The sequence below is a fragment of the Pogona vitticeps genome, chromosome 6, assembly GCF_051106095.1.
Source record: "Pogona vitticeps strain Pit_001003342236 chromosome 6, PviZW2.1, whole genome shotgun sequence".
NCBI classification, from domain to species: Eukaryota; Metazoa; Chordata; class Lepidosauria; order Squamata; family Agamidae; genus Pogona; species Pogona vitticeps.
The window spans coordinates 49,131,494-49,153,095 of NC_135788.1; the positions used below are offsets into that span (position 1 = coordinate 49,131,494).

Below are 21,602 nucleotides of genomic sequence, written 5' to 3' on the forward strand. Positions count from 1 at the left end.
TTAAAATACTAGAATGTGAAAATGGATGAGAAGACACCAACTTAATGTTGTAATTTAAACTACATATGAATGCTTTATTTTCATGAGTTTTACTTAATATTTAGCGTATTTTTCTGGCAAACGCGCACCTCATTCTTTTTCTGTTTCCCTCCACTATTAGCCTGTAAAAACGTGAAAGCTGACATTATTTTGCTAATTGATAGTTCTGAAAGTATGGACCGAGTTCAATTTGACCAGATAAAGGAGTTCATTGAATTGATTGTGAACCGATCTGATATTGGAACTGATAAAGTTCAGATTGGATTGCTCCAGTTTAGTTCCAATCCACAAGAAGTATTCACACTCAACAAATACAACAACAAAGATGACCTGAGGAAAGCTATATATGCAATGAGGCAGATGAAAAAAGGAAGAAAGGCTGGGACAGCTCTAGACTTCACCTCTTCTTACTTTGACACCCCCAAAGGGGGGCGTCCAGGAGTAAAGCAATATCTCATAATGGTGACAGATGGAGAATCTGAAGATGAAGTAAAAAAGCCCGCTAGAACTCTCAGAGACAAAGGTGTCGTCATCTATGCCATTGGAATATTGAAAGCTGATGACTCACAACTTGTGGAAATTGCTGGAACTCAGGACAAAGTGTTTTCTGAGGATTTTGTTGAGTCCCTCATGGTTTTGGAAAAGCAAATACTGTTTGAAATTTGCAACCTTGAGGAAGGTAAGTGTTACATACAGCACTGATGTTACCTGTCTGTCATGGGTTTGGAGGGAAAGTTCCATCCTATGGGGAGTGGAAGGCGGGACATCAGGAGGAGGGGCTGTACTGTATATATATGTGGAGCGTGTGTGGAGAGTTTAGTAGGAGACGCTGGGATGTGAAGAAGCAGCAGCTGGGAAGAAGAAGCTGGTGTGGGAGTCTGTGTGTCAGACAGGGTACTACTGTGTGTCAGAGTACCAACCTGATAGGTTCAGGTGTCTGAATGGTTAGCCAGAACTGATAGGTTCAGGGTCTGTGCTTCAAGTTAAGTGTTCTGTGTGAACCAAACTGTGTGTATGTATGAGTGAGATAAAGCCACGTTACTATATCTTATTCACCTGATCAATTTATTTCCCCTGTGTGTTGTTTTAAATAAACCTTATTCTTTATTTGTTTAAAAATCCATCCCTGGTCTGTGTGACTTCTTATAGGGAATGGTTGGTGGCAGCTTAGTTAACGTGTGGCAGATCCCAGTAGGTCTGGGTTTGTCACATTGATTGGTGTCCAGCGTGTGGGATACGACTGGTCCAGTTGTCCAGTGGTCCAGCAAAGCCTTGGCAAGTGTGCCCAGAGCAAGGGGGGTCTAGTCAGGGACAATCTGAGAGCACGTAGGTAATCTTCTAGGTGTACCTCACGGGGGGGTGCACTAGTAGAAGAACGTGTAACCTCAGATTGGGGACTAGATTAGGGTGCTCTGAGGCAGCCTGTTTTTGGCGGGAAAAAAAGCTGAGGCAAAACTGTGAAATAGCAGTGAGCTAGCTTGTCTGCTGAGAGGCCCAGCAGAGGGGGGTAGACTCTAACTCGCTACAGTTGCAAGTAGTGCTGAAGGACAGCAGCAATCTATAGAAAGCTGGTTCTGAGGAAAAAAAAAAGTGGTCGTTTTATTTTGAGGCTTGACTTTTTAAAGCAGCCTGTTCTGAGGGGGGATTATGCCCTTGACTCGAAGCCAAATGGCAGAAATGGGTGAAGTGAAAGACCCCCAGGTTGACCAAGGTTCTGAGGATGAATTTGGCTCAGTGCAGGGTGACAGCACGGGAGAACAAAACCCAGAACTCAGAAAAATACTCATAGCCCAACAGCATGAACTGAGGGTGAGGGAAATGGAGGAAAGGGAAAGAGAGAAACAACGGCAATTTGAATTAGAGAGAGAGAGAGAGAGAATGGAGAGAGAAGAAAGATTGGAGAGAGAGAGAATGGCGTTTGAATTAAGAAAATTGGAACTGATGAACCAGAACAATAATAACAATAGGGATTCTGAGGGAGGCCAATTGTCTAAGGCTGACCTGAAGAAATTCCCTGTGTACCACAAGGGAGATTGTCCTGAGGTGTTCTTTTCCTTAGTGGAAAGAGCGTTTGTGGACTTCTCAGTGAGGGAAACTGAGAAGGTGACCATCATGTGATCTTTAATCAGTGGTAGCCTGGCCGAAGTTTATTCAGAGATGCCACAGGAACTGATGAGAGATTTTGCAGAGTTTAAAAAACTGGTGTTTGCAAGACATGGGATAAATGCGGAACAGCTGAGGCAAAGATTCAGGTCACTCACAAAGAAACCAGAGCAGACTTTTACCCAAGTGGGGGCTCAATTGGTGAGGCTGCTAGAGAAATGGCTATCTCAGGAGGGGACAGAGACCTTTCAGCAGCTCAAAGACTTGATAGCGCTGGAACAGTTCTATTCAGTCCTGCATGGGGAACTGAAATTCCAGGTGAGGGAAAGGAAACCAAAATCTGTGGCAGAAGCAGCCGAGATCGCAGATTTTATTTCCCAAATAAGAAAGCCCTTGGGTGAGGGGAAATCTGTAGGTAAACCCAAAGAAACCTACAGCAAGTACTCTCAGGGGCCAGGGAAAAGCCAGCAAGGGGGAGGGACCCATGGTGAAGGGAAGCCCTCAGACATGAAACCAAGACCTCAGATTTTGGAGGGAAAACCAAAACAAGATGAGAAAGACTCAAAATACACCAGAAAATGTTATTTCTGTCAGGGAAAGGGCCATCTAATCTCAGAGTGTGAGAAATTAAAGCAGCTAAAAGGAATTGTGCCTCAGGAGTCGAGTGGAACCAAGCCAAAGGCTGTGTTCTGTGTCCAGAGAGAGCAAGGCTCATTGTCACTGAGGGAGCCTGTTGCCATGGCTACTCAATCTGGAACAGCTACATCTGCTGATCAGGCTGAGGAAAATGGTCCTCTTGTAGAGGTCAGGCGCTGCCTGCTGGTGAGAACAGATTCTCAGTTGTTTGAGACAGCAGGGGTGGACGAAGGAATACTTGACCGTCAGTATCGGGGGCTGCGGGACACTTGTTCTCAGGTGAACCTGTGCCATCCAGATATTATTCCTAGGGAATATATAATCCCAAATGAGAGCATGAAGGTGGCAGGGATTGAGGGGCAGGTAATCTCACTGCCAGTAGCGGAGGTACCTGTGAACTTTCAAGGCTGGAGGGGAGTTTGGCGGCTAGCTATTTCATCGACTCTGCCAGCAGCCGTGCTCGTGGGAAATGACCTGGCTGAACATGTGAAACGGGTGCTAGTGATTACACGTTCACAAGCCACCACGGGGACAGTTCAGGGGGGTAATGATGAGCCAGAGGCGGAAGCAGAGGGGAGTTCCAAAGCTGTGGTGGAAACCTTAACCACAGACAGCCGATTTGGCCAAGAGCAAAAGGCAGACACCACTCTCCAAAAGTGTTTTGAACAGGTGACTGACGCCCAGCTAACACCTGAAACCCCAGTGAGATTTCTAGAGAAAAAAGGGATTTTGTATAGAGAGACCCTGAGGAATATCTCAAAAGGGGGAGATGGGATCCGAAGTCAGCTAGTGGTACCTGAAAAGTATCGCCCCATGATCTTACAAAAGGGGCACTCTGACATGTTTGCTGCGCACTTAGGGGTGAACAAAACACAGCAGAGAATCACACAGAATTTTTACTGGCCTGACATAGGGAAGCAGATCAGGGAGTTCTGTAAACAATGTGATGTGTGTCAAAGGCAGGGGAATAGCCGCGACAGGACCAAAGCAAAGTTGTGCCCTTTGCCTGTGATTGACACTCTGTTCAAATGCATAGGGGTGGATATTGTGGGACCTTTGCCCAAGGCCACAAAGAGGGGGAACAGGTTCATTCTCACCATTGTGGACCATGCCACGAGGTACCCTGAAGCCATACCCTTGACTAACATTGAAACTAACACAGTGGCAGATGCCTTGGTGGGGTATATGTCCAGGATGGGATTTGCCTCAGAAATAATCACAGATTTGGGAGCATCGTTCACATCGAAGCTCATGAAACGCTTATGCCAAATCTGTGGAATTAAACACAAGGAAACCACTGCCTATCACCCTGAAAGTAATGGGTTAACTGAGAAGTTCAATGGGACTCTAATGCGCATGATTAGGGCTTACTTGGCAGAGAATCCAAACAATTGGGACCAGAAGCTGCAATCCCTTTTGTTTGCTTATCGATCAGTGCCACAAGCCAGTACCGGGTTCAGTCCATTTGAACTTTTATTTGGGAGAAGGGTGAAAGGGCCCCTTGATTTGATCAAACAAAATTGGGAGCAGATCACCCAGGATGACCCACAAGACGTTGTGACATACATAGACACCTTGATGAATGACCTAAAGAGAAACCTAGAACTGGCAGCAGAAAACCTGCAAGCTCAGAAGGTCAGACAGAAAACATGGTATGACCACAAAGCTAGAGAGAGGCACTTTGACCCAGGGGAGGAAGTGCTTTGGCTTAGGCCCTGCAGGGAGAACAAACTGCAGCTCAAATGGGCAGGACCATATAGGGTCATTTCCAAGATGTCAGACCTGAACTACCTTATAGAGCATGAGGAGAACCAAGCAAGGAGGGTGGTTCATGTGAATGCCCTAAAACCCTACTATAGAGGGGAACAGAGGGTTTTATTTGCGATAAAAGCAGCTGAGAGTGAGGAAGCTGAATTGCCCTTCTGGGAGGGTAGAGGGGAAGTAAAATACAACCCAGAGGAGGTAAAGATCAGTCCTGCACTCACCCAAGACCAGCAGCAAGAACTAAAAATGCTGCTCAGCAAATATCAACAGGTGTTTTCCAACAAGCCGGGGATAGTGAAGGGAGTGATGCATCGGATCCACACAGGGGATGCACCCCCGCAGGCAGTATCCCCATACCGAGTAACGGGACCCTATAGGGACAAGGTGCGGAAGGAGCTGGACGAGATGCTTAGGGAGAACATAATTGTCTCCTCTTCTAGTCCTTGGTCCTCTCCGATAGTCCTTGTGGACAAGCCTGATGGGAGCATTAGGTTTTGTGTCGATTACAGGAAATTAAACCGTGTAACCACTCCTGATGCCTACCCAATGCCCAGGCTAGACAACCTGATTGAAACCATAGGGGGTTGTCGGTTCATCTCATCATTGGACCTGGTAAAGGGATATTGGCAATTAAGAATTGATCCCAGGGATCAAGAAAAGACTGCCTTTTGCAGCCCTTTTGGTCTCTATGAGTTTCGAGTCCTGAGCTTTGGTCTCAGAAATGCACCAGCCACATTCCAAAGGTTGATGGACCAGACCTTGGCAGGGCTCAGTGACTTTACAGTGGCCTACATTGACGACATAGGGATCTTCAGTAATACCTGGGAAGATCACCTGATACACCTGGAATTAGTGCTGCAGAGGTTAAGTGCAGCAGGGCTAACAGTAAAGGCCAGCAAGTGTCAGCTGGGTAGCCCAGAAATAAAATACTTGGGTCACATGGTAGGGGGAGGAGGGATAAAACCCCTGGAGGCCAAAATAGAAGCTGTTCGTGATTGGCCCAGACCCAACACCAAGAAAAAAGTCAAATCATTTCTTGGGTTGGTGGGCTACTACAGAAAGTTCATCCCGAGGTTTAGCGAGATTGCGGCTCCGCTGACCGATCTGACGAGGAAGAAGGCTGATGACCGCATCCCGTGGACCAGCAACTGTGAGGGGGCGTTCCAGAGGTTGAAGCAGGCGCTCATCAACTATCCAGTGCTGCGGGCTCCAGACTTCGACCGGGAGTTCATCATCTACACCGATGCGTCTAACAGCGGGGTAGGAGCAGTTCTGTGCCAGGAGGATGAGAATGGTGACCAGCATCCAGTGTCCTACCTGAGTAGGAAACTTCAAAAAGGTGAGAGACATTTGGCAACCGTGGAGAAGGAGTGTTTGGCCATAGTCTACGCGATCCAGAAGGCCAAGCCTTACATCTGGGGAAGACATTTTACTCTGTGCACTGACCATTCACCATTGCAATGGTTAAAGACAATGAAAACCCACAATAGCAAACTTATGAGGTGGGCTTTAAACCTGCAGGACTATGACTTTGAAGTGAAGGTGGTCAGAGGGTCAGTGAACTGTGTGGCTGACGCCTTGTCAAGAAGACCTGAAGATTGAAGACGGCGAAAGAACATGGACTATGTATATATATTGATGACAAAAAGTTAAATGTACCTATTTTTTGAATTTGGTTTGTATGAATAAAGGTAAATTGATGTAATGTATATGGTAAAGGTTTAAATGCCTAATTGCTATGGTTAACTTAGAATGTAAGTATAAGTAAGTATGATATGGTATGTATAACTGTTGTTGTGTGTTTTATCCAGGTTGTTTTTTTGGGAAAAAGCACCTTAGCTTTCCCCCTACAAAACAACTTATAAAGAGGGGAGGTGTTACATACAGCACTGATGTTACCTGTCTGTCATGGGTTTGGAGGGAAAGTTCCATCCTATGGGGAGTGGAAGGCGGGACATCAGGAGGAGGGGCTGTACTGTATATATATGTGGAGCGTGTGTGGAGAGTTTAGTAGGAGACGCTGGGATGTGAAGAAGCAGCAGCTGGGAAGAAGAAGCTGGTGTGGGAGTCTGTGTGTCAGACAGGGTACTACTGTGTGTCAGAGTACCAACCTGATAGGTTCAGGTGTCTGAATGGTTAGCCAGAACTGATAGGTTCAGGGTCTGTGCTTCAAGTTAAGTGTTCTGTGTGAACCAAACTGTGTGTATGTATGAGTGAGATAAAGCCACGTTACTATATCTTATTCACCTGATCAATTTATTTCCCCTGTGTGTTGTTTTAAATAAACCTTATTCTTTATTTGTTTAAAAATCCATCCCTGGTCTGTGTGACTTCTTATAGGGAATGGTTGGTGGCAGCTTAGTTAACGTGTGGCAGATCCCAGTAGGTCTGGGTTTGTCACAGTAAGCAGTTGCATCAAAATGGATTTTTTTTAACTTTAGGACGTTAATTGGGCTCTCTTTGTTCATGCTTCCCACTGTCTAGCCAAGACTTTAAAAAAATCAAGCAAATATTTTTAGGGTTGGCTCTACCACTAGGTAACCAGCAGCAAGATGCTAGAGAACAAAGCTGACTGGGCTATGTGGTTGGTTCTATATTCCTCAAAGATCCTGCTGCCCTGAAGTGTCCTGTCCCTTTTCCAGTTTTGAAGTGTAATATTTAGCCCAACTGATTTTATACAAAGAATGGGAAAATAGCACCATCTGAAGGGTATATCTAATCAAGCCAACTGGAGAGTTTAGAGTGGCCAAGTCCCTTGTTTTGCAGATTGCATCTGCATCTGTCTTATTTTTCTTGGTTTTCTCTCGGTTAAAAAAAACAAACCCAAACCTTCTATAAACTGATCTGAGTGCTTATATACAAGAGAAGTGCAAGATTAAGTGCCATGATGAGCTGTAAATTCTCTAGTAGGGAGACCAGATGCTAAGGAGGAGAAGGTCGCCGTGCCTTTGATAACTGAGTAGAAGAGGGAGTTTGGCTTGGTCGGCTTCTACGCTCTTAATTGTGACAAGATTAAAAATACAAGATTCTTATCCCCCTTGAGTAATTCTTATGTCAAGCCTCCCTAACCTTTTAATGCCACTTAAAAAAGTTTAATAGGGTTATTCAGCTGTTAGCCCACAGGCGAGATAACACTTGTGGTAATATCCTGTTCAGTTTACCACACATGAAATGTCAATTTTACAGTTTTCTCAGTTTCCTTGGTTGCCTGTTGCATGCTCAGCGGTGCATTGGTTGTGCAATCAGCTCCTGTGACCAGCTGCAGAATAGGCACCCTGGAAAATGCAGAAGATTGCTTCCAAGAGGTCATTTCCATGCACAGTCAAGCAAATAGGAGACTGACCTTAATGATGGAAAAGGGAGAGTAAGAATCCATACTGATGTGTCATTGTGTTTTTTTTCCTGAATTACAGAATGCAAACGAACAGAAGTAGCTGATATCATCTTTCTGGTGCATGGATCACATGACATTACAAAGTTTCAATTCAAGGGCATACAGTGGCTGATGGAGGCCATTGTAAATGATTCATTTGTGGGGCAAAACCATGTTCAATTTGGGGCTATTGTCTACAGCACTGTTCCTGAAGAGCAGTTTCCACTGAATAGGTATGCCACAAAGGCACAAGTCAGAGAAGCCATCCAACAGATGACGCCTCTGCAAGGGTTTACTTTTACAGCACGAGCTTTGAATTTTGCAAGGGAAAGGTTCGATGCAGCTTATGGTGGACGAATGGCATTTCTGGGTATCACACAGATCATTGTGCTCATTACGGATGAGCCCACTGCACCGAACGATAGACCCAATCTTCCCACAGCAGTCCAAGCTTTGAAGCAGGAAGGTATCGAAGTCATCGCTGTTGGGATAGATGATGCCAGCAGAACAGAACTTGAAGAAATTGTGGGCAACAATGGAAAGTGGTTTTTTACACCAACTTATAACATGCTGAGAAGCTTACATGGAAATATCACTCACGTTATATGTGATGAATCAAAGCCAGGTAAACTTTACCTATGTGCAAACTCAATTTATTGTTAATATTAATAACATTTCCATCACTGTACCAAGTTTGGGATGTGAATTATTCTTTTACACACTTCTAAAACCACATTATATGTTTGCTAGTCCGTAAGAAGCTATGCAACTCCTTGTTGCTTTTATTGAAGAACAGAATATCACATTTAGGGAGGTGCTTCCTGGGAAGAGTTCCTGTTGAATTTTGTAGGATTGTTTCCTACTAATATTCCAAACTCCACAAAATATAACTAAAAAAAGGTAGTTATTGTGGGCCATGTGTAGAAACAAGATCCACAGCTGGGGAGCAACGAAATGCTACAAAGGTGAGAAAGCCTTTGACTTCTGAACTCTTTATCAAGTTATATAATATAAAAAGTAAGAGATGATTGAAGAAACAGAAAGGTCAAAAATGTGGCTAGAAGTTTTGGGTGTGATGATCTCACCAAATTCTTAGAACATATTTTCTAGAGAGTGAGGGTACTATAGACTGCCCAATTATCCTGGCCCAGATTCACCTCGATCATGTTAAACAGGGTTGCTTTCAGCTGCAGTAGGTCATTTAAAGTAATTCTTGCATCCATATGCAAGGATCAATCACACTGAACCTCAAGCAGCCCTGTTCCCTTTAAAGGGAAAGAAAAAAACAAAACAAAATGCTAGATTTCCCCTCCTGTCTCTTCCTTCTTGCTTTGCTTAAACTACTTGATGATCTTGAGAAATAGAAAGCTTCCTTCCAGCTCTCCTGCAGAGAAGAGAGACAAAGTTTTCCCTTTCTTTGTAATTGTTGTTAACTGAGACAGCACACCAGCAATGCATTAAAGGGGCTTAAAAAGAAGCCCTTTCCAAGCATCAACAATGCATTAGCAACAATTAAGAAGAAATGGAAAACTTCCTCTCCCTTCCCCTTTTCCGGGAAGTGAGAAGGAAGCTTTCAATTTCTCAAGATCATTAACCTGCATTAGCAAAGGGGCAGCTTAAGCCACCCACTTTGGTTCAATCCCTACTTATACCTACACAAAACCCCGACAGGGGCCCCAAAAGGTGCAGGCAGGCACTAATCAGGGACAGTCTGGTTCACAATGGTACATACGTCAAGTGGCTGCCTGGAAAAGGGGCAAACCAGGCATTCCCAACCTGGATCAAACCATGGGACAAATACTCATCTGATCACCACTTGAGTTTAGGCTATTGCATGTTTAAAGAGCCAGTTCACACTTCTCTACTTAATGAATAAAATAATAGACTCTGCGATCACAGGAAAGTGTGTTTTTCTCTTGGCAGCTTGTGCCGCTCAAGAGGCAGACATTGTGTTTTTGATTGATGGCTCAGGAAGCATATCACCAAGTAACTTCTTTGCTATGAAGACATTCATGAAGAAAATTGTAGACAGCTTCATCATTGATAGGGACAAAGTCCGGATTGGAGTGGCTCAGTTCAGCAAAGATCCCAAGAAAGAATTTTACCTGAATGAATTCTTCACTGACATTGGTGTAAAGAGGAAGATTGATGAAATTGTCCAATTAAAAACCAGCACCTTCACTGGTAAGGGGTTGAGGTTTGTCAGGAGTTTTTTTGAGGCAGCTAATGGAGGCCGTAAGAACAAAGGAGCATTGCAATTCCTCCTAGTAATTACTGATGGACATGCGAATGACAGTGTCGATGAGGCAGCCATTGCTCTCCGGAATGACGGAATCAAAGTCTTTGCAATAGGCATAGGGACTACAAATTCCTTTGAGCTCCTTCGAATTGCTGGTGATCCTCAGAGAGTATATGTGGTGGAAAACTTCAACGTATTGCAAAGTATTAAGAGGAAGCTCATCTCTGAGATCTGTGAACCTGAGGATCTGCCAAGTCAGGGTAAGTTCCATCTTTTCTTTTCTGTTTTTAAATAAGCAATCTAAATATTCTCTCTTGTAGATGTTTTATCGGTAATTACACTCGATGTTGTGGGCAGTTTAGTTGGAATCATTTGCCTTAAAAAAAATAAGCCTGAGGATAGGAGGGTTTGAGGTCTAGAAACAAATCCATGAAGAAACACTAAAGAGACTGACATGATTAGTGTAGAGAGTTTGTGTTTATCTCTAGCAGTTTTGGGAGCTCTTGGTTCTCTGGATGTTGACGAACTACTACTACCATCTGACATTTGCCCCACGTTGACCCCTGTTTGTCTTCCAAACACAGAGCACACAAAGGCGAACCAAACACCTTTCCACACACTGCCACCAGTTGATCACTAAACCAACATACTTTACTTAGGAAAAACGAAGGTCCATTCACTTTTCACTTTTTCTTAAAACAGGTTTATTAATTACAGATGTTTAATAATTCATAAGTAATTACTTCAGGTTCATCAAGCATCAATATTCTATTTAAATCTCACAGATTATTATTACTCCTCAGACTAATCACACCTCAGATCTCCTAAATATCTCTCTCCCTAACTCTGACCGAACTCTACTCTCAGGCTCCGCCTTTTAACCTCTCTGGTGGCCCCACCTCTCAACCACATCAGCATAGAACATGAATAATGCATGACTTATTCAGCATAATAATGGTGAACGCCACACCATCATGCCTCATCATTGGCCTGGCTGGATGAAACTAATGGAAACTGGAGTTCAGCAGCAACTGAAGAGTGGCATATTCATCAAGCCTTACATATATGGACACAAGAAGGAAAGGAAGGAGTAATTGATTGTCCTACCCATTAAGAGCAGGATATGAAGGATGGGCATTTAATCATGTAACTAACACTGAAGTGAAACCTCCAAATCAGGTAGAGCAGAACAATAAGTCAAGGAATGTTGTAGCTTGTTTACTATGTTTCAGAGAGCTTACAGGCATTCCAGAGAATTTAACTGGCTTCTCTCCCTGCCTCTGTTGTCATATGAGGCACAGGAACTGGGAGAGCCATATTTCCTTCTATGTGTTCCCCCTGCGGATAACTGCTGGAAGCATTAGAAAGGCAAGCAAAATCCATTGCTAAGGAGGTTTTCCCTGGCTTCCATCTTGGGACTGAGAGCACACAGCAGCCTGAAGAACTTTGCCCCTTCTAGTGTGTTCACTGAAGTCTGAAAGCCCCTGCCACATTGCAAGCTACTCCTTAATTATTATCTGCAGGCATCCTCCATCACTGTGGTTAATAACCACTGTGTTACTCTTTCATATAAATAGCTTTGCCTCTCCCTGACTACCTTCAAATCTGACTGATTAAGCTGGGAGTGGATCAGACTTCAGGTTAAGATATTCACCCATAAGGTTCCTTCCATTTCTTTGATCATCTGATCTGGGGCAGAATCAGGAGGGATCATAGGACGTAAAGAATATAAAACCTGCAGAACAGACCAAGAGTAATGTTTAGCTAGGCCAGATATGGGCCTATCAAACTCAATAGATTAGGCCAGAATGTAATCAGAAGAAGTCACTGATGATATGAAATCAGAGCCAGACAAATGTACATGTACAAGAAACAGACTAAGAGGACCAGGGCAAGAAAGCAAAAAGTTAACAAGACCATCAATCACTGAATGCTTTTAGTCCAATGGTAAGCCAGTAGGCTCCTCCTACTCCCTTCCTTAAACAGAGCTGATGGGAAGCAGGGTTCTCTTTGTCACATGAGCCCAAACACTGAATCCGAATACACAATACATCACCTAAATTGTTTAACTGAGCTGCCTTATTAAGGCAGCTCGGTAAATCAGGTAGAAGCTAGTATCTTCCAGTAAGAGGAAAATATATTGTCTGATTTGTGCACATTTTGACTCACAGTGTAGATAATTTTGACACTCCTATGGTCCAGCACCCAAACCTTCATGATCCTTTCAAGCTGCATCTACTTTGCCTGGCTGGTGTGCCTCTAATGATGTTATGTCCCTCACAGGACATGACAGACCACCCTGAGAGTCTCAGCATGCATCTGTCATAAAGAAATCTATGACATCAGAAGCAGAAGTGGCAGCAGCCCCTTGTTTCTTATGAAAGAGGCAAGCTGAAGTTCCACAGTACTCTTCTGAGAGTTGACTAATAAGGATGATGCCTTAATGGTCAGCAAGGAAAGTGAAGGGAAGTGAGAAACAACACAGAACCTCGATAAAATGGATGTGGAATTCATAAATGTTCCAGGAGGAACTGCTTTAAACAGCTGGACTGTGTTTAGCTTAGGAAGCATTGCCTCTCTTGACCTGAGTACTATTTACATAGGTTGTTTGAGCTGTGAGCAAACACAGAGCATTCAAGAATATATAGAGTCCAGATGTTTGCCAAACAGTGTGGAATTATAAGCAGCTCAACTGTATCCTGGATGAATAAAACTGCTAATTGTGACTTGGAAAACAAAACAGCATCACCTCCTAGTGGCTTATCTGTGGCCTCTGGAATACGAGCCTAGGCCATGGGAGGAGATCATTAAAGGAAACCTAACTTTTGAAGAAGACACATCTATGTTTTTTCTTAAAATGCTAGGACAAAGAGCCAAAGGAGATGTGCTCAAATATATGTATGTCTAACAAGTGAGTGGTTTTGTAAACCCCAGTGTGGACAAACTGTGACTCTCCAGATGATGTTGAACTGCATCGCCCAGCATTCACCACCACTGTCTATGCTGGCTGGAGCTGATGGGAGTTGCAGCCCAACAAGACAGGAAGGCCTGCATCATTGCTTGAACATCCTGTTTCATTCTTTCCATGATTTACAGCATGGTTTTGTGCATGTTTATTCATAAGTAAATTCCACTGAGTTAAGACGATTTTCTCACATGTAAGTGTACATAAGATTGCAGTCTTAATCTTTCCCATACTACAATTAATAAATAAAGCAAAGAATTTTTGCCCAATAATGGCCAGCATCAAGAGCATTTGGGGCATCTAGCATCAAAATGTCCATAATACATGTTGAGGGGTGTGGTATACACTGAGATAGGTGTGAAGATGGCTGTTCTTCTTTGCACTCCTGAAATCCTGTTGGTGAAAAAGCCCCATTTTCTAAGATTTACCTTTGTTCTGCCAACTTTGGTCTGTTAATAGACTTCCAAGTAACCCGGGTCTCTGTGTGACCAGGGGCTAGATCTTCCTGATGTTCCATCCATTTTAGAGATGGACCATTCTTTCTTTCCACATTGTAGTTGTCGTTCCCTACTTGATTTTAACCTGGAAAAGGTAGAGTGGTAGCTAAGGACTGGATTAAAAATAGAGTAAAAAATTACTGAGAGGTCATAGTGGAGAAAAAAGCCCATACTTACTTTGACCTATTTAATCAAATCTTGCACAGAACAGACAGTTATCCATCCACATTCACAAACACACTCAATCCTAAGGATTTTTTACTTTATTTTTATTTTTATTTATTTTATTTATATCCCGCCTATCTGGTCGGATCAGGACCACTCTAGGCGGCTAACAACATTAATAATACAATAAAACTAATATATAAAACAATTATTAAATAGAAAATCATTACACAAAGTGGGAGGAACAATAAGAGAGGGAGAAAAGGGCGTCAGGGATTATCTGATGGGAAGGCCTGCCGAAACAGCCATGTTTTAAATTGATTCTTAAAGATACCCAGCAAGGGAGCCACGCGAATCTCAAGAGGTAAGTTGTTCCAGAGGCGAGGGGCCACCGCCGAGAAGACCCGATTTCTTGTCTTTTCCTTCCGGGCCTCCCTCGGCGTTAGGCCCCTCAGCCTCACCTCCTGGCTTGCACGAGTGACATGGGTAGATCTTGGTGGGAGTAGGCGTTCTGCCAAGTATTGAGCCCCTAAGCCATTTAGGGCTTTATACGTAAGCATCAACACTTTGAAGTCGATGCGGAATCGGATGGGCAGCCAATGCAGTGCGGCCAGAGTGGGTGAGATATGTTGGTATTTTTTCACTCCACTAAGTAGTCTGGCCGCCGCATTCTGCACCACCTGTAGTTTCCACAGCAACCTCAAAGGTAGCCCCACGTAGAGCGCATTACAGTGGTCTAATCTTGAGATTACAAGTGCATGTACCAAGGTAGTGAGCGCCCCAACATCAAGGTAGGACCGCAGCTGGGCTATCCGCCTAAGGTGAAAAAAGGCGGAATGGACCACCGATGCCACCTCGATTCCATAGTAAGCGCCGGGTCCAGGGGGATCCCCAAGCTGCAGACCCCATCCTTTGCGGGCAGAGCCACCCCCCCCCAAAGAGAGGGAGTTTCCCAAATCCCCAACTGTGGGGGTACCCACCCTCAGCACCTCTGTCTTGTCCGGGTTCAGCCTCAGCCCATTCTCCTGCATCCATTGCAGTACGGTCCCCAGGCAGCACTGAAGGGACAGAACAGCATCTCCTGCAGTTGGTGAAAAGGAGATGTAGAGCTGAGTGTCATCGGCATACTGATGACACAAGGCTTCACACCCCCTGATGACCCCACCCAGCGGCCTCATGTAGATGTTAAACAGCATTGGGGAGATAATCGACCCCTGTGGAACCCCACAATTGAGACTCCACGGGGCCGAGAAACTCTCCTCAAGCTGCACTCTCTGGGGGCGGTCTTCCAAGAAGGAATGGAGCCAGGCCAATGCCAGGCCACCTATTCCCAACTCAGAGTATGTAACAAAGATTCAGTGTAGCTTTTTAAAAGCAATAAAATTCTAGAACATGACTAACCTAATAAGCAGTGTACCACTCTCCCTTTGCTGTGTATTAATGCCCAACAATTGTTTGGAATCTGGGCCTTCCTGGTGACTCATTGATTAAAATTTCCAGTAGTGATTTTGGCTTTCACTGGAATTTCAGCTGTCAATCTTCTGCTGCTGTTACCATCTTTTGGTATGACAAGTGTTGTCAGCTATTTTAATTCAACTTTCAACATTTTAAACTCTTCAAACTTTAGTATTTGTAGGGGCACCATAGCATACCCAATTGTGACTGGGGACTTCTTGAACAGCCCTATCTCTGCTCTGATAACATACAGATATCCCTGCTGTGCTTCATTTAGGGGCATTGTTCCAAAACAGAGGCATATCCCTAACTGCAAGAAAAATTAATGTTACTTTTTCTGGTGATGATGCAGTTGGAAAAAGGACAAGCACTGTCATCCATTTGGAAAGCAACCATGTCCCATAGAAATAGACGAGTCACTGAAATGACTTGTTACTGTGCAGGCAGTTTACATTATCTGATTACTTAGATGCTCTATTTACAATTTCAGTATTTTAATTCGTACTCCGTTACTCCTACTTCTAGTCCTACCTGAGTAGTTCACAATGAATATATCTTTCATCCTTAAATGTTTTATAATTGCTTTGTTCCTCTCTTTACAGACTGCAACATAGTTATTTCTGTAGGAGTTGATATTTCTGAGCGCTCGAGGTCTCCATCTGCATTCCGTTTGAAACAGAAAATGCAGACGTACTTGCCCTGGCTCATGCAACAAATGGGTCCCATGATCAATATTAGTTGCATTCTGACATCAACTGTCAACATCAGGTTTAGGTACCAAGTCTTCGCTGATGATGGCCAAACCTTGTTTGACTCTGACTTTGAAGCATATAATGATGAGATCATTCAGAAATTCTGGGCTGTTCAAACCACAGTGGACACTAACTTGAACAGACCTTTTCTCCACTTCTTTTGGGACAAATCCCTCAGTCTGGCCTCTGCTCAAAGCAAGGTAATAATTTTTTGATTAATGCAATCACTTCTCATTTTGTTGCTGAATTTTCCTTATTAAGCGGACATGAATTGTGCTATGGTATCTCTAAATATTCACAGGAGATTGTATTGTGGTTGGAGTGTAAGAGTTGATGTACTTTCCTACAAATAACCAGAAAATGCAAATTTTATTTTATTTTATTTGGGGGGGGGGGAATATTATAGTGACCGGAATACACCAGCTAACATGATAGAGTAACTTTTTCAAGTGCTGAATTTAATGTAGCATGTTGCCAGGCACTGCATAGTTTAAGAAAGTGCAATATCACAACCGGCTGTGGATATCAGTTGCAAAACTTTCTGGTATATCATAGAACCTTAAGGTATATCTTCACCCCATCTATTGCCCTAAGAAAGTGGTTGTTGTGGGTTTTTTGGGCTCTTTGGTCATGTTCTAAAGGTTGTTATTCCTAACATCCTCTGCACTGTCCTCTGAAGATGCCGGCCACAGAGACTGGTGAAACATTAGGAAGAACAACCTTCAGAACATGGCCAAAGAGCCCGAAAAACCCACAACAACCATTAGATCCCGGCCATGAAAGCCTTTGCGAATGCCCTAAGAAAGGTTGACACCACCCTCACTGCTATTATTTTGTCACAGGTTCTCTTAGTGTTTACCGATGGCCCTGACGATAGCATAGAGATGCTCAAAACAACAGTGGACATTCTTCGGCAGAAAGGTATACATATTTCAAAAAGCACCTTTACACCCTGGTACCCAAGTTACTTGATGTTCATCTGCACAACACACTCGGGAAGGGAACACAGACAAAAAAGAACGAGACATAGTATTATTTCTTTGAACCTGCCTTGTTAATTCCTCTATGTTTTCCTCTATGTAGGAGGATCACAAACACCATCAATTTTGCAGAAGTTTCTAGAATGCAAACAAAAGCCCCCATGAAAGCTTCATAAATAGAGTTGCTGAACCACTGTATCAAAATCACGGAACACTCTGTAATTGTGCTCTTAGGGGTGTCTTTGCTAGTCTGTCACAACAGAAATAATAGAGTTATGTGCCACTTCAAAGGCTAACATATTTCTTACTACATACGTTTTTATAGATGACAGTCCTTTGTCATATGTTGACTACATAATTTAGTTGCCTTGAAACGAGAGGCATTCACTGTGCTTCCTAAGTAGATGGTGTTCTGAAGCTTAAATTAGGAAATATCTGGAAACAGTAAAACATGTTGACTCACAAACATTTCAGCATGAGTCTAACTTGGGTGGAAAATGTTGATTCCATGAAGACCTGGATGGAAAGAGGAAGACATCAGTTATAAAAATTATAACTTAAGAATCACCAGCAGTGAGTTGTTGGACTGTATTACTCTTACTTGGTCTGTTGTGTTGTATGTTGTGTAGGTACTGTGTGTTCTTAGGCGGGTTCTGTGTTTTAGGATTCTTATGAGGGTGTGTGTGTTTTGGTCTGGTCTCTGAGTGTTCTTTGTGAATTTCGTTGTATGTGTATACGGTGTATATACATTCAATGACAAAAAATATTACTTATTTTATTCATTTATGTATTTATTGCATTTATGTGCCACCCATCTAGTCAATTGACTTTTCTTCTTCTTCTTCTTCTTCTTCTTCTTCTTCTTCTTCTTCTTCTTCTTCTTCTTCTTCTTCTTCTTCTTCTTCTTCTTCTTCTTCTTCTTCTTCTTCTTCTTCTTCTTCTTCTTCTTCTTCTTCTTCTTCTTCCTGATGCACACTAGAAATAAAATATAGTCTCTTTTCCTTATAGCTGTACTGTTGGTTTTAATTCCAGAAAAATGGTACCACCACCTGCTAAGATTTGTTCTTTGACCTCCCAGAACATGGGTGGGAATCTTAAGCCCTCAGGTACAACCCAGTTCCTGGAATTTACAAGATGGCCACATACCCCTTTCCCATGATGTCACTTATTGGTGGCCTCTCAACTTCTAGATGAGATTTTTCCTTTTCTAACATGTTAAAATTCTAAGCTGCCATTAAAACATGCCAGTATTTTTTGTCTCACACTCTGGCCTCTGGCATTGGGCAACACTGGAATGAGCCTTCACCCCACAGAAGTTATCTGAATTGGTATTCGGTGCTTGGTCAAATTTCCTTGCCCTTATTCCAGAAAATGTGAGCAGGTAAGGCAACTGGGCAGGAATAGCTTTGCATGAGCAGGTCAACAAACCAAACAGAAATAACTTAGTGCAGTATCTGAACCTGAGACTGATTGCATTGAAACAAGTCAGGGTGCATAAGTCACTTACAGATTCTGGTTTAAACATTGTTTATGACATTGGATTATTTAGAAACAATGCACCATAATTCCTTGTTGCAATGTCACGCTAAGCTATCAAACATCCTACAAAAGCAGTTTTGGTAACATTAAAGGTGACATAACCAGTTATGACCTTTCTTCTTTTCAAAAACATCTTTCCAATATTTTTAATTCTCTTTTAAATGGAGCAAATACAAAATAGATGAAAACCATCTAGCTTAGAAAACCAAGTAATTCATTTTAACACCTATTTTCTTTTTCAGGGCTTGATGCATTATTAATGATTGGCTTAGAAAACTTTCAGGAATTCCATGAATTGCAAGAAATCGAGTTTGGGAGAGGATTTGGATATCGAGAACCTTTGCAGATGGGGAACCCGGAACTCCCAAGCATCTTATGGCGAGCTCTGGTAAGTTTCTTGGTGGAAAAAGGGAAGAAGAATAGAGGACACTGTTTTCAGTTTTTAATAATGAATAGAACAATCATAGCTGCTCGCTATTTGTTATTTGTTAGGACACCATTGCAGAACGAGAATGCTGCAGAGTTTGCTGCAAATGTTTGGGGGAAGACGGAATCCGGGGTGCTCCTGGATCTCATGGAAGGAAGGTAAGATCACAGAAGGGTGGCACTAGGTAAGGGGAATGAAACTGCAGGTACATGCCAATGCGCTGCAAGAGGGAAGGATGTGTGCTTTGGAAAATGGAAGGAACGGGGGGGTATACTAGATGGGGATGACTTGTGTGGTGCTGATTCCCGTTTCATCTGCCAATAGAGGAAGCATTGCTTGGAGAGGTTGCTTTTTTAAAGACTTCTACTCGTAGAACCCTGCGCCAGTGTGACCATTGCCCATGCTGGTGAGGGCAATCTGGGAATTGTAGTCCAAAAATACAATATTTCCGAATTCTGAGAGAAAGTGGGAATGCGATAGAATCTCATGACTCCTGATACAGGGGAATCCCTGAAGCCATGGTGGGTGTAATACTATTTTGCTGCCTGATGCACAGGTTTCACCCTGAGCATTCGATATGCAGAAACCCATTGAGCTGGCAGTTGAATTTGTAATACTGTAATACTGTCAGTGGGATATATCTGAAGGCAAAAGACTAGTTTTGAGTGTGCGAGAGAGGCTGTGTTTCTCCCAAGAGAAATGGTTTAGGAGGTTATACTTGCATCTGCTACCTGAGGTGGTTGTCTCAGACTGCCTTGCTAAAGCTCCACCTGCCTGAAGTATCATTACATTTATATTTCGGCTTTCTTCAACAGAACCAAGGACATTTATAGGGTATGTAGCAGGCCCAGGCTTTTTAGCAGTGACACAGTTTATGTTACACTTAATGTTACGATTGCAATCTGCAAATAAATTCAGCTGTTAGTTTTTGCAGCGCAACAAGAACAGAACTAAGCAGGAAAAGGAACAGTGACAATGATACCAACTTCATTTGGGAGTCTTGAAGATCTAAATGCATTATCCTTAAGTGGAAAAAATAAATAAGGGACAGACGCACAGCAGATCCAAACCAATTTTTTGTGGTTTCTCCAGTTACTTTCATAAAATCTGAAAGCCTCAGACAGAAATGTATGAAATCCTTCAGATCTCAAATGTTAAATAAGAATGAAAACCTCAGCTTCTGTGCACATAAATCTTTGGTTGATCTGAAGGCCCCATGAATGCTAGCCAGTCAACTCTCCTTGTTAACTTTTACTGTTTGAAAATGAAACAAAGCATGATTCACTAATTGTTTTTGCAGTCCTCTGTGGGAAGCTGTTGGTGCCTCTTCCAATGAACAGAGGAAAGGACAGGAAGCTTATTGTCATACTCTGAACTAGATTGAAAACATTAAGCAACTTAATAGTGTAATGAAGTTTTAACAAAGCTTCCAAGAATTTGTTGCAAAATGGAAAGAACAGACTGAAGATGAGCGCTAAAAGAGGAAACCAGTATCTAGAGAGCAGATGATGTGAGGAGTTCAATATATATGTATCCATATAATTAAGAGGTATAGCTATGAGAGGACCCAAACTCATCACAACAAACTACTCCTTGCTATTTGCAGGCAGTTCACTCCTTGATTATTCCTAGGGTGGCTCCTTAGAAAACATCAAAAAGAAGGACAAAACAGCACAATTTTGCCTATCCTAGAAGTGAGCAAGGAGTATGAACAACTTATAGGTACTGATGCAAAATTACGGTATAGTGGTGAAAACAATAATGAAATGATCTTTGTGCCTCCTTGAGTTGGTTGCCCAAGCACTCACTCACTGTGGATGGCCAACGTCAAGGTTCCTGATATTACTATTTCTGGTTATTTATCTTTCAGTCTTTCTTGGACTGGACATCCTTTCAAACGAAGGGCACTTTCAACAGGTTGATCATTCTGTGGCAACTCCTCAGATGGAGAACTATGTCCCTAAAAGAAGACACACGGCCATCTCTTTACTTCTGAGAGATTTCCATACCTGGTGCTCAAGTGCCAGTTAAGTCATTATTAAAAGTAAAGTCAATTTAGCAGAAACATTCAGAGCTCTCTGTGTTTGTCAGTTCAGCTAAGGATAGATACAATCCTAAAAATCCATATTATTTATAAATCAAAACTGAGCATGGCAAACCATGAAGTTACAGGAAATTAAATCACATTGCATTAGATAATGTTCACCCATGCCAAGCAGAGATTTCTCCATTGTTTGTAAAAACAGGGTTCCTGTATCCTTTGAGAGATTTTCTGTAAACATGATAGAAATCTGTTTATATATTTTTGATGTTTTGCTTAGCCAAAACAATCTGATGTGGGATTTTAGCTTTCCTATGGGTATCCGGTGGCAACATGCCCTAACCGATATCTAAGCAGTGTTCTTGAGTAGCTCTCTCCTGGGCTAGTGATCAGGCTCTATAGTAGCCCCCTCCTTTGGAGTACAACTGACTGGTGACAGAATTTACTGACATATTCAGACAGAACTGACATTATATTCAGACAGTAAAATACAGTCTGGATGTCTGTTACATGCTTTTATATTTAAAATGTTCTCCATTTAAATTTCTTATTTTTTTTCTGCCATAACATTTTATTAAAACCCATAGTTGACACAGTTACAAGTAAAATGGGTAAACCTTGTTCACC

General features: G+C 42.7%; 1 protein-coding gene across 1 annotated transcript in view; it reads left to right on the plus strand.

Moving 5' to 3' along the window:
• The window catches only part of LOC110086127 (collagen alpha-4(VI) chain), a 106,922-nt gene that overhangs the window by 15,517 nt on the left and 69,803 nt on the right, over positions 1-21,602 (plus strand). Inside the window, exons 7-13 of the mRNA XM_073003491.2 lie at positions 161-718; positions 7,956-8,540; positions 9,839-10,414; positions 15,839-16,188; positions 16,831-16,909; positions 18,750-18,895; positions 19,000-19,092. Coding sequence (XP_072859592.2) covers positions 161-718; positions 7,956-8,540; positions 9,839-10,414; positions 15,839-16,188; positions 16,831-16,909; positions 18,750-18,895; positions 19,000-19,092 — 2,387 coding nt within the window. The remainder of the gene's footprint in view (positions 1-160; positions 719-7,955; positions 8,541-9,838; positions 10,415-15,838; positions 16,189-16,830; positions 16,910-18,749; positions 18,896-18,999; positions 19,093-21,602) is intronic.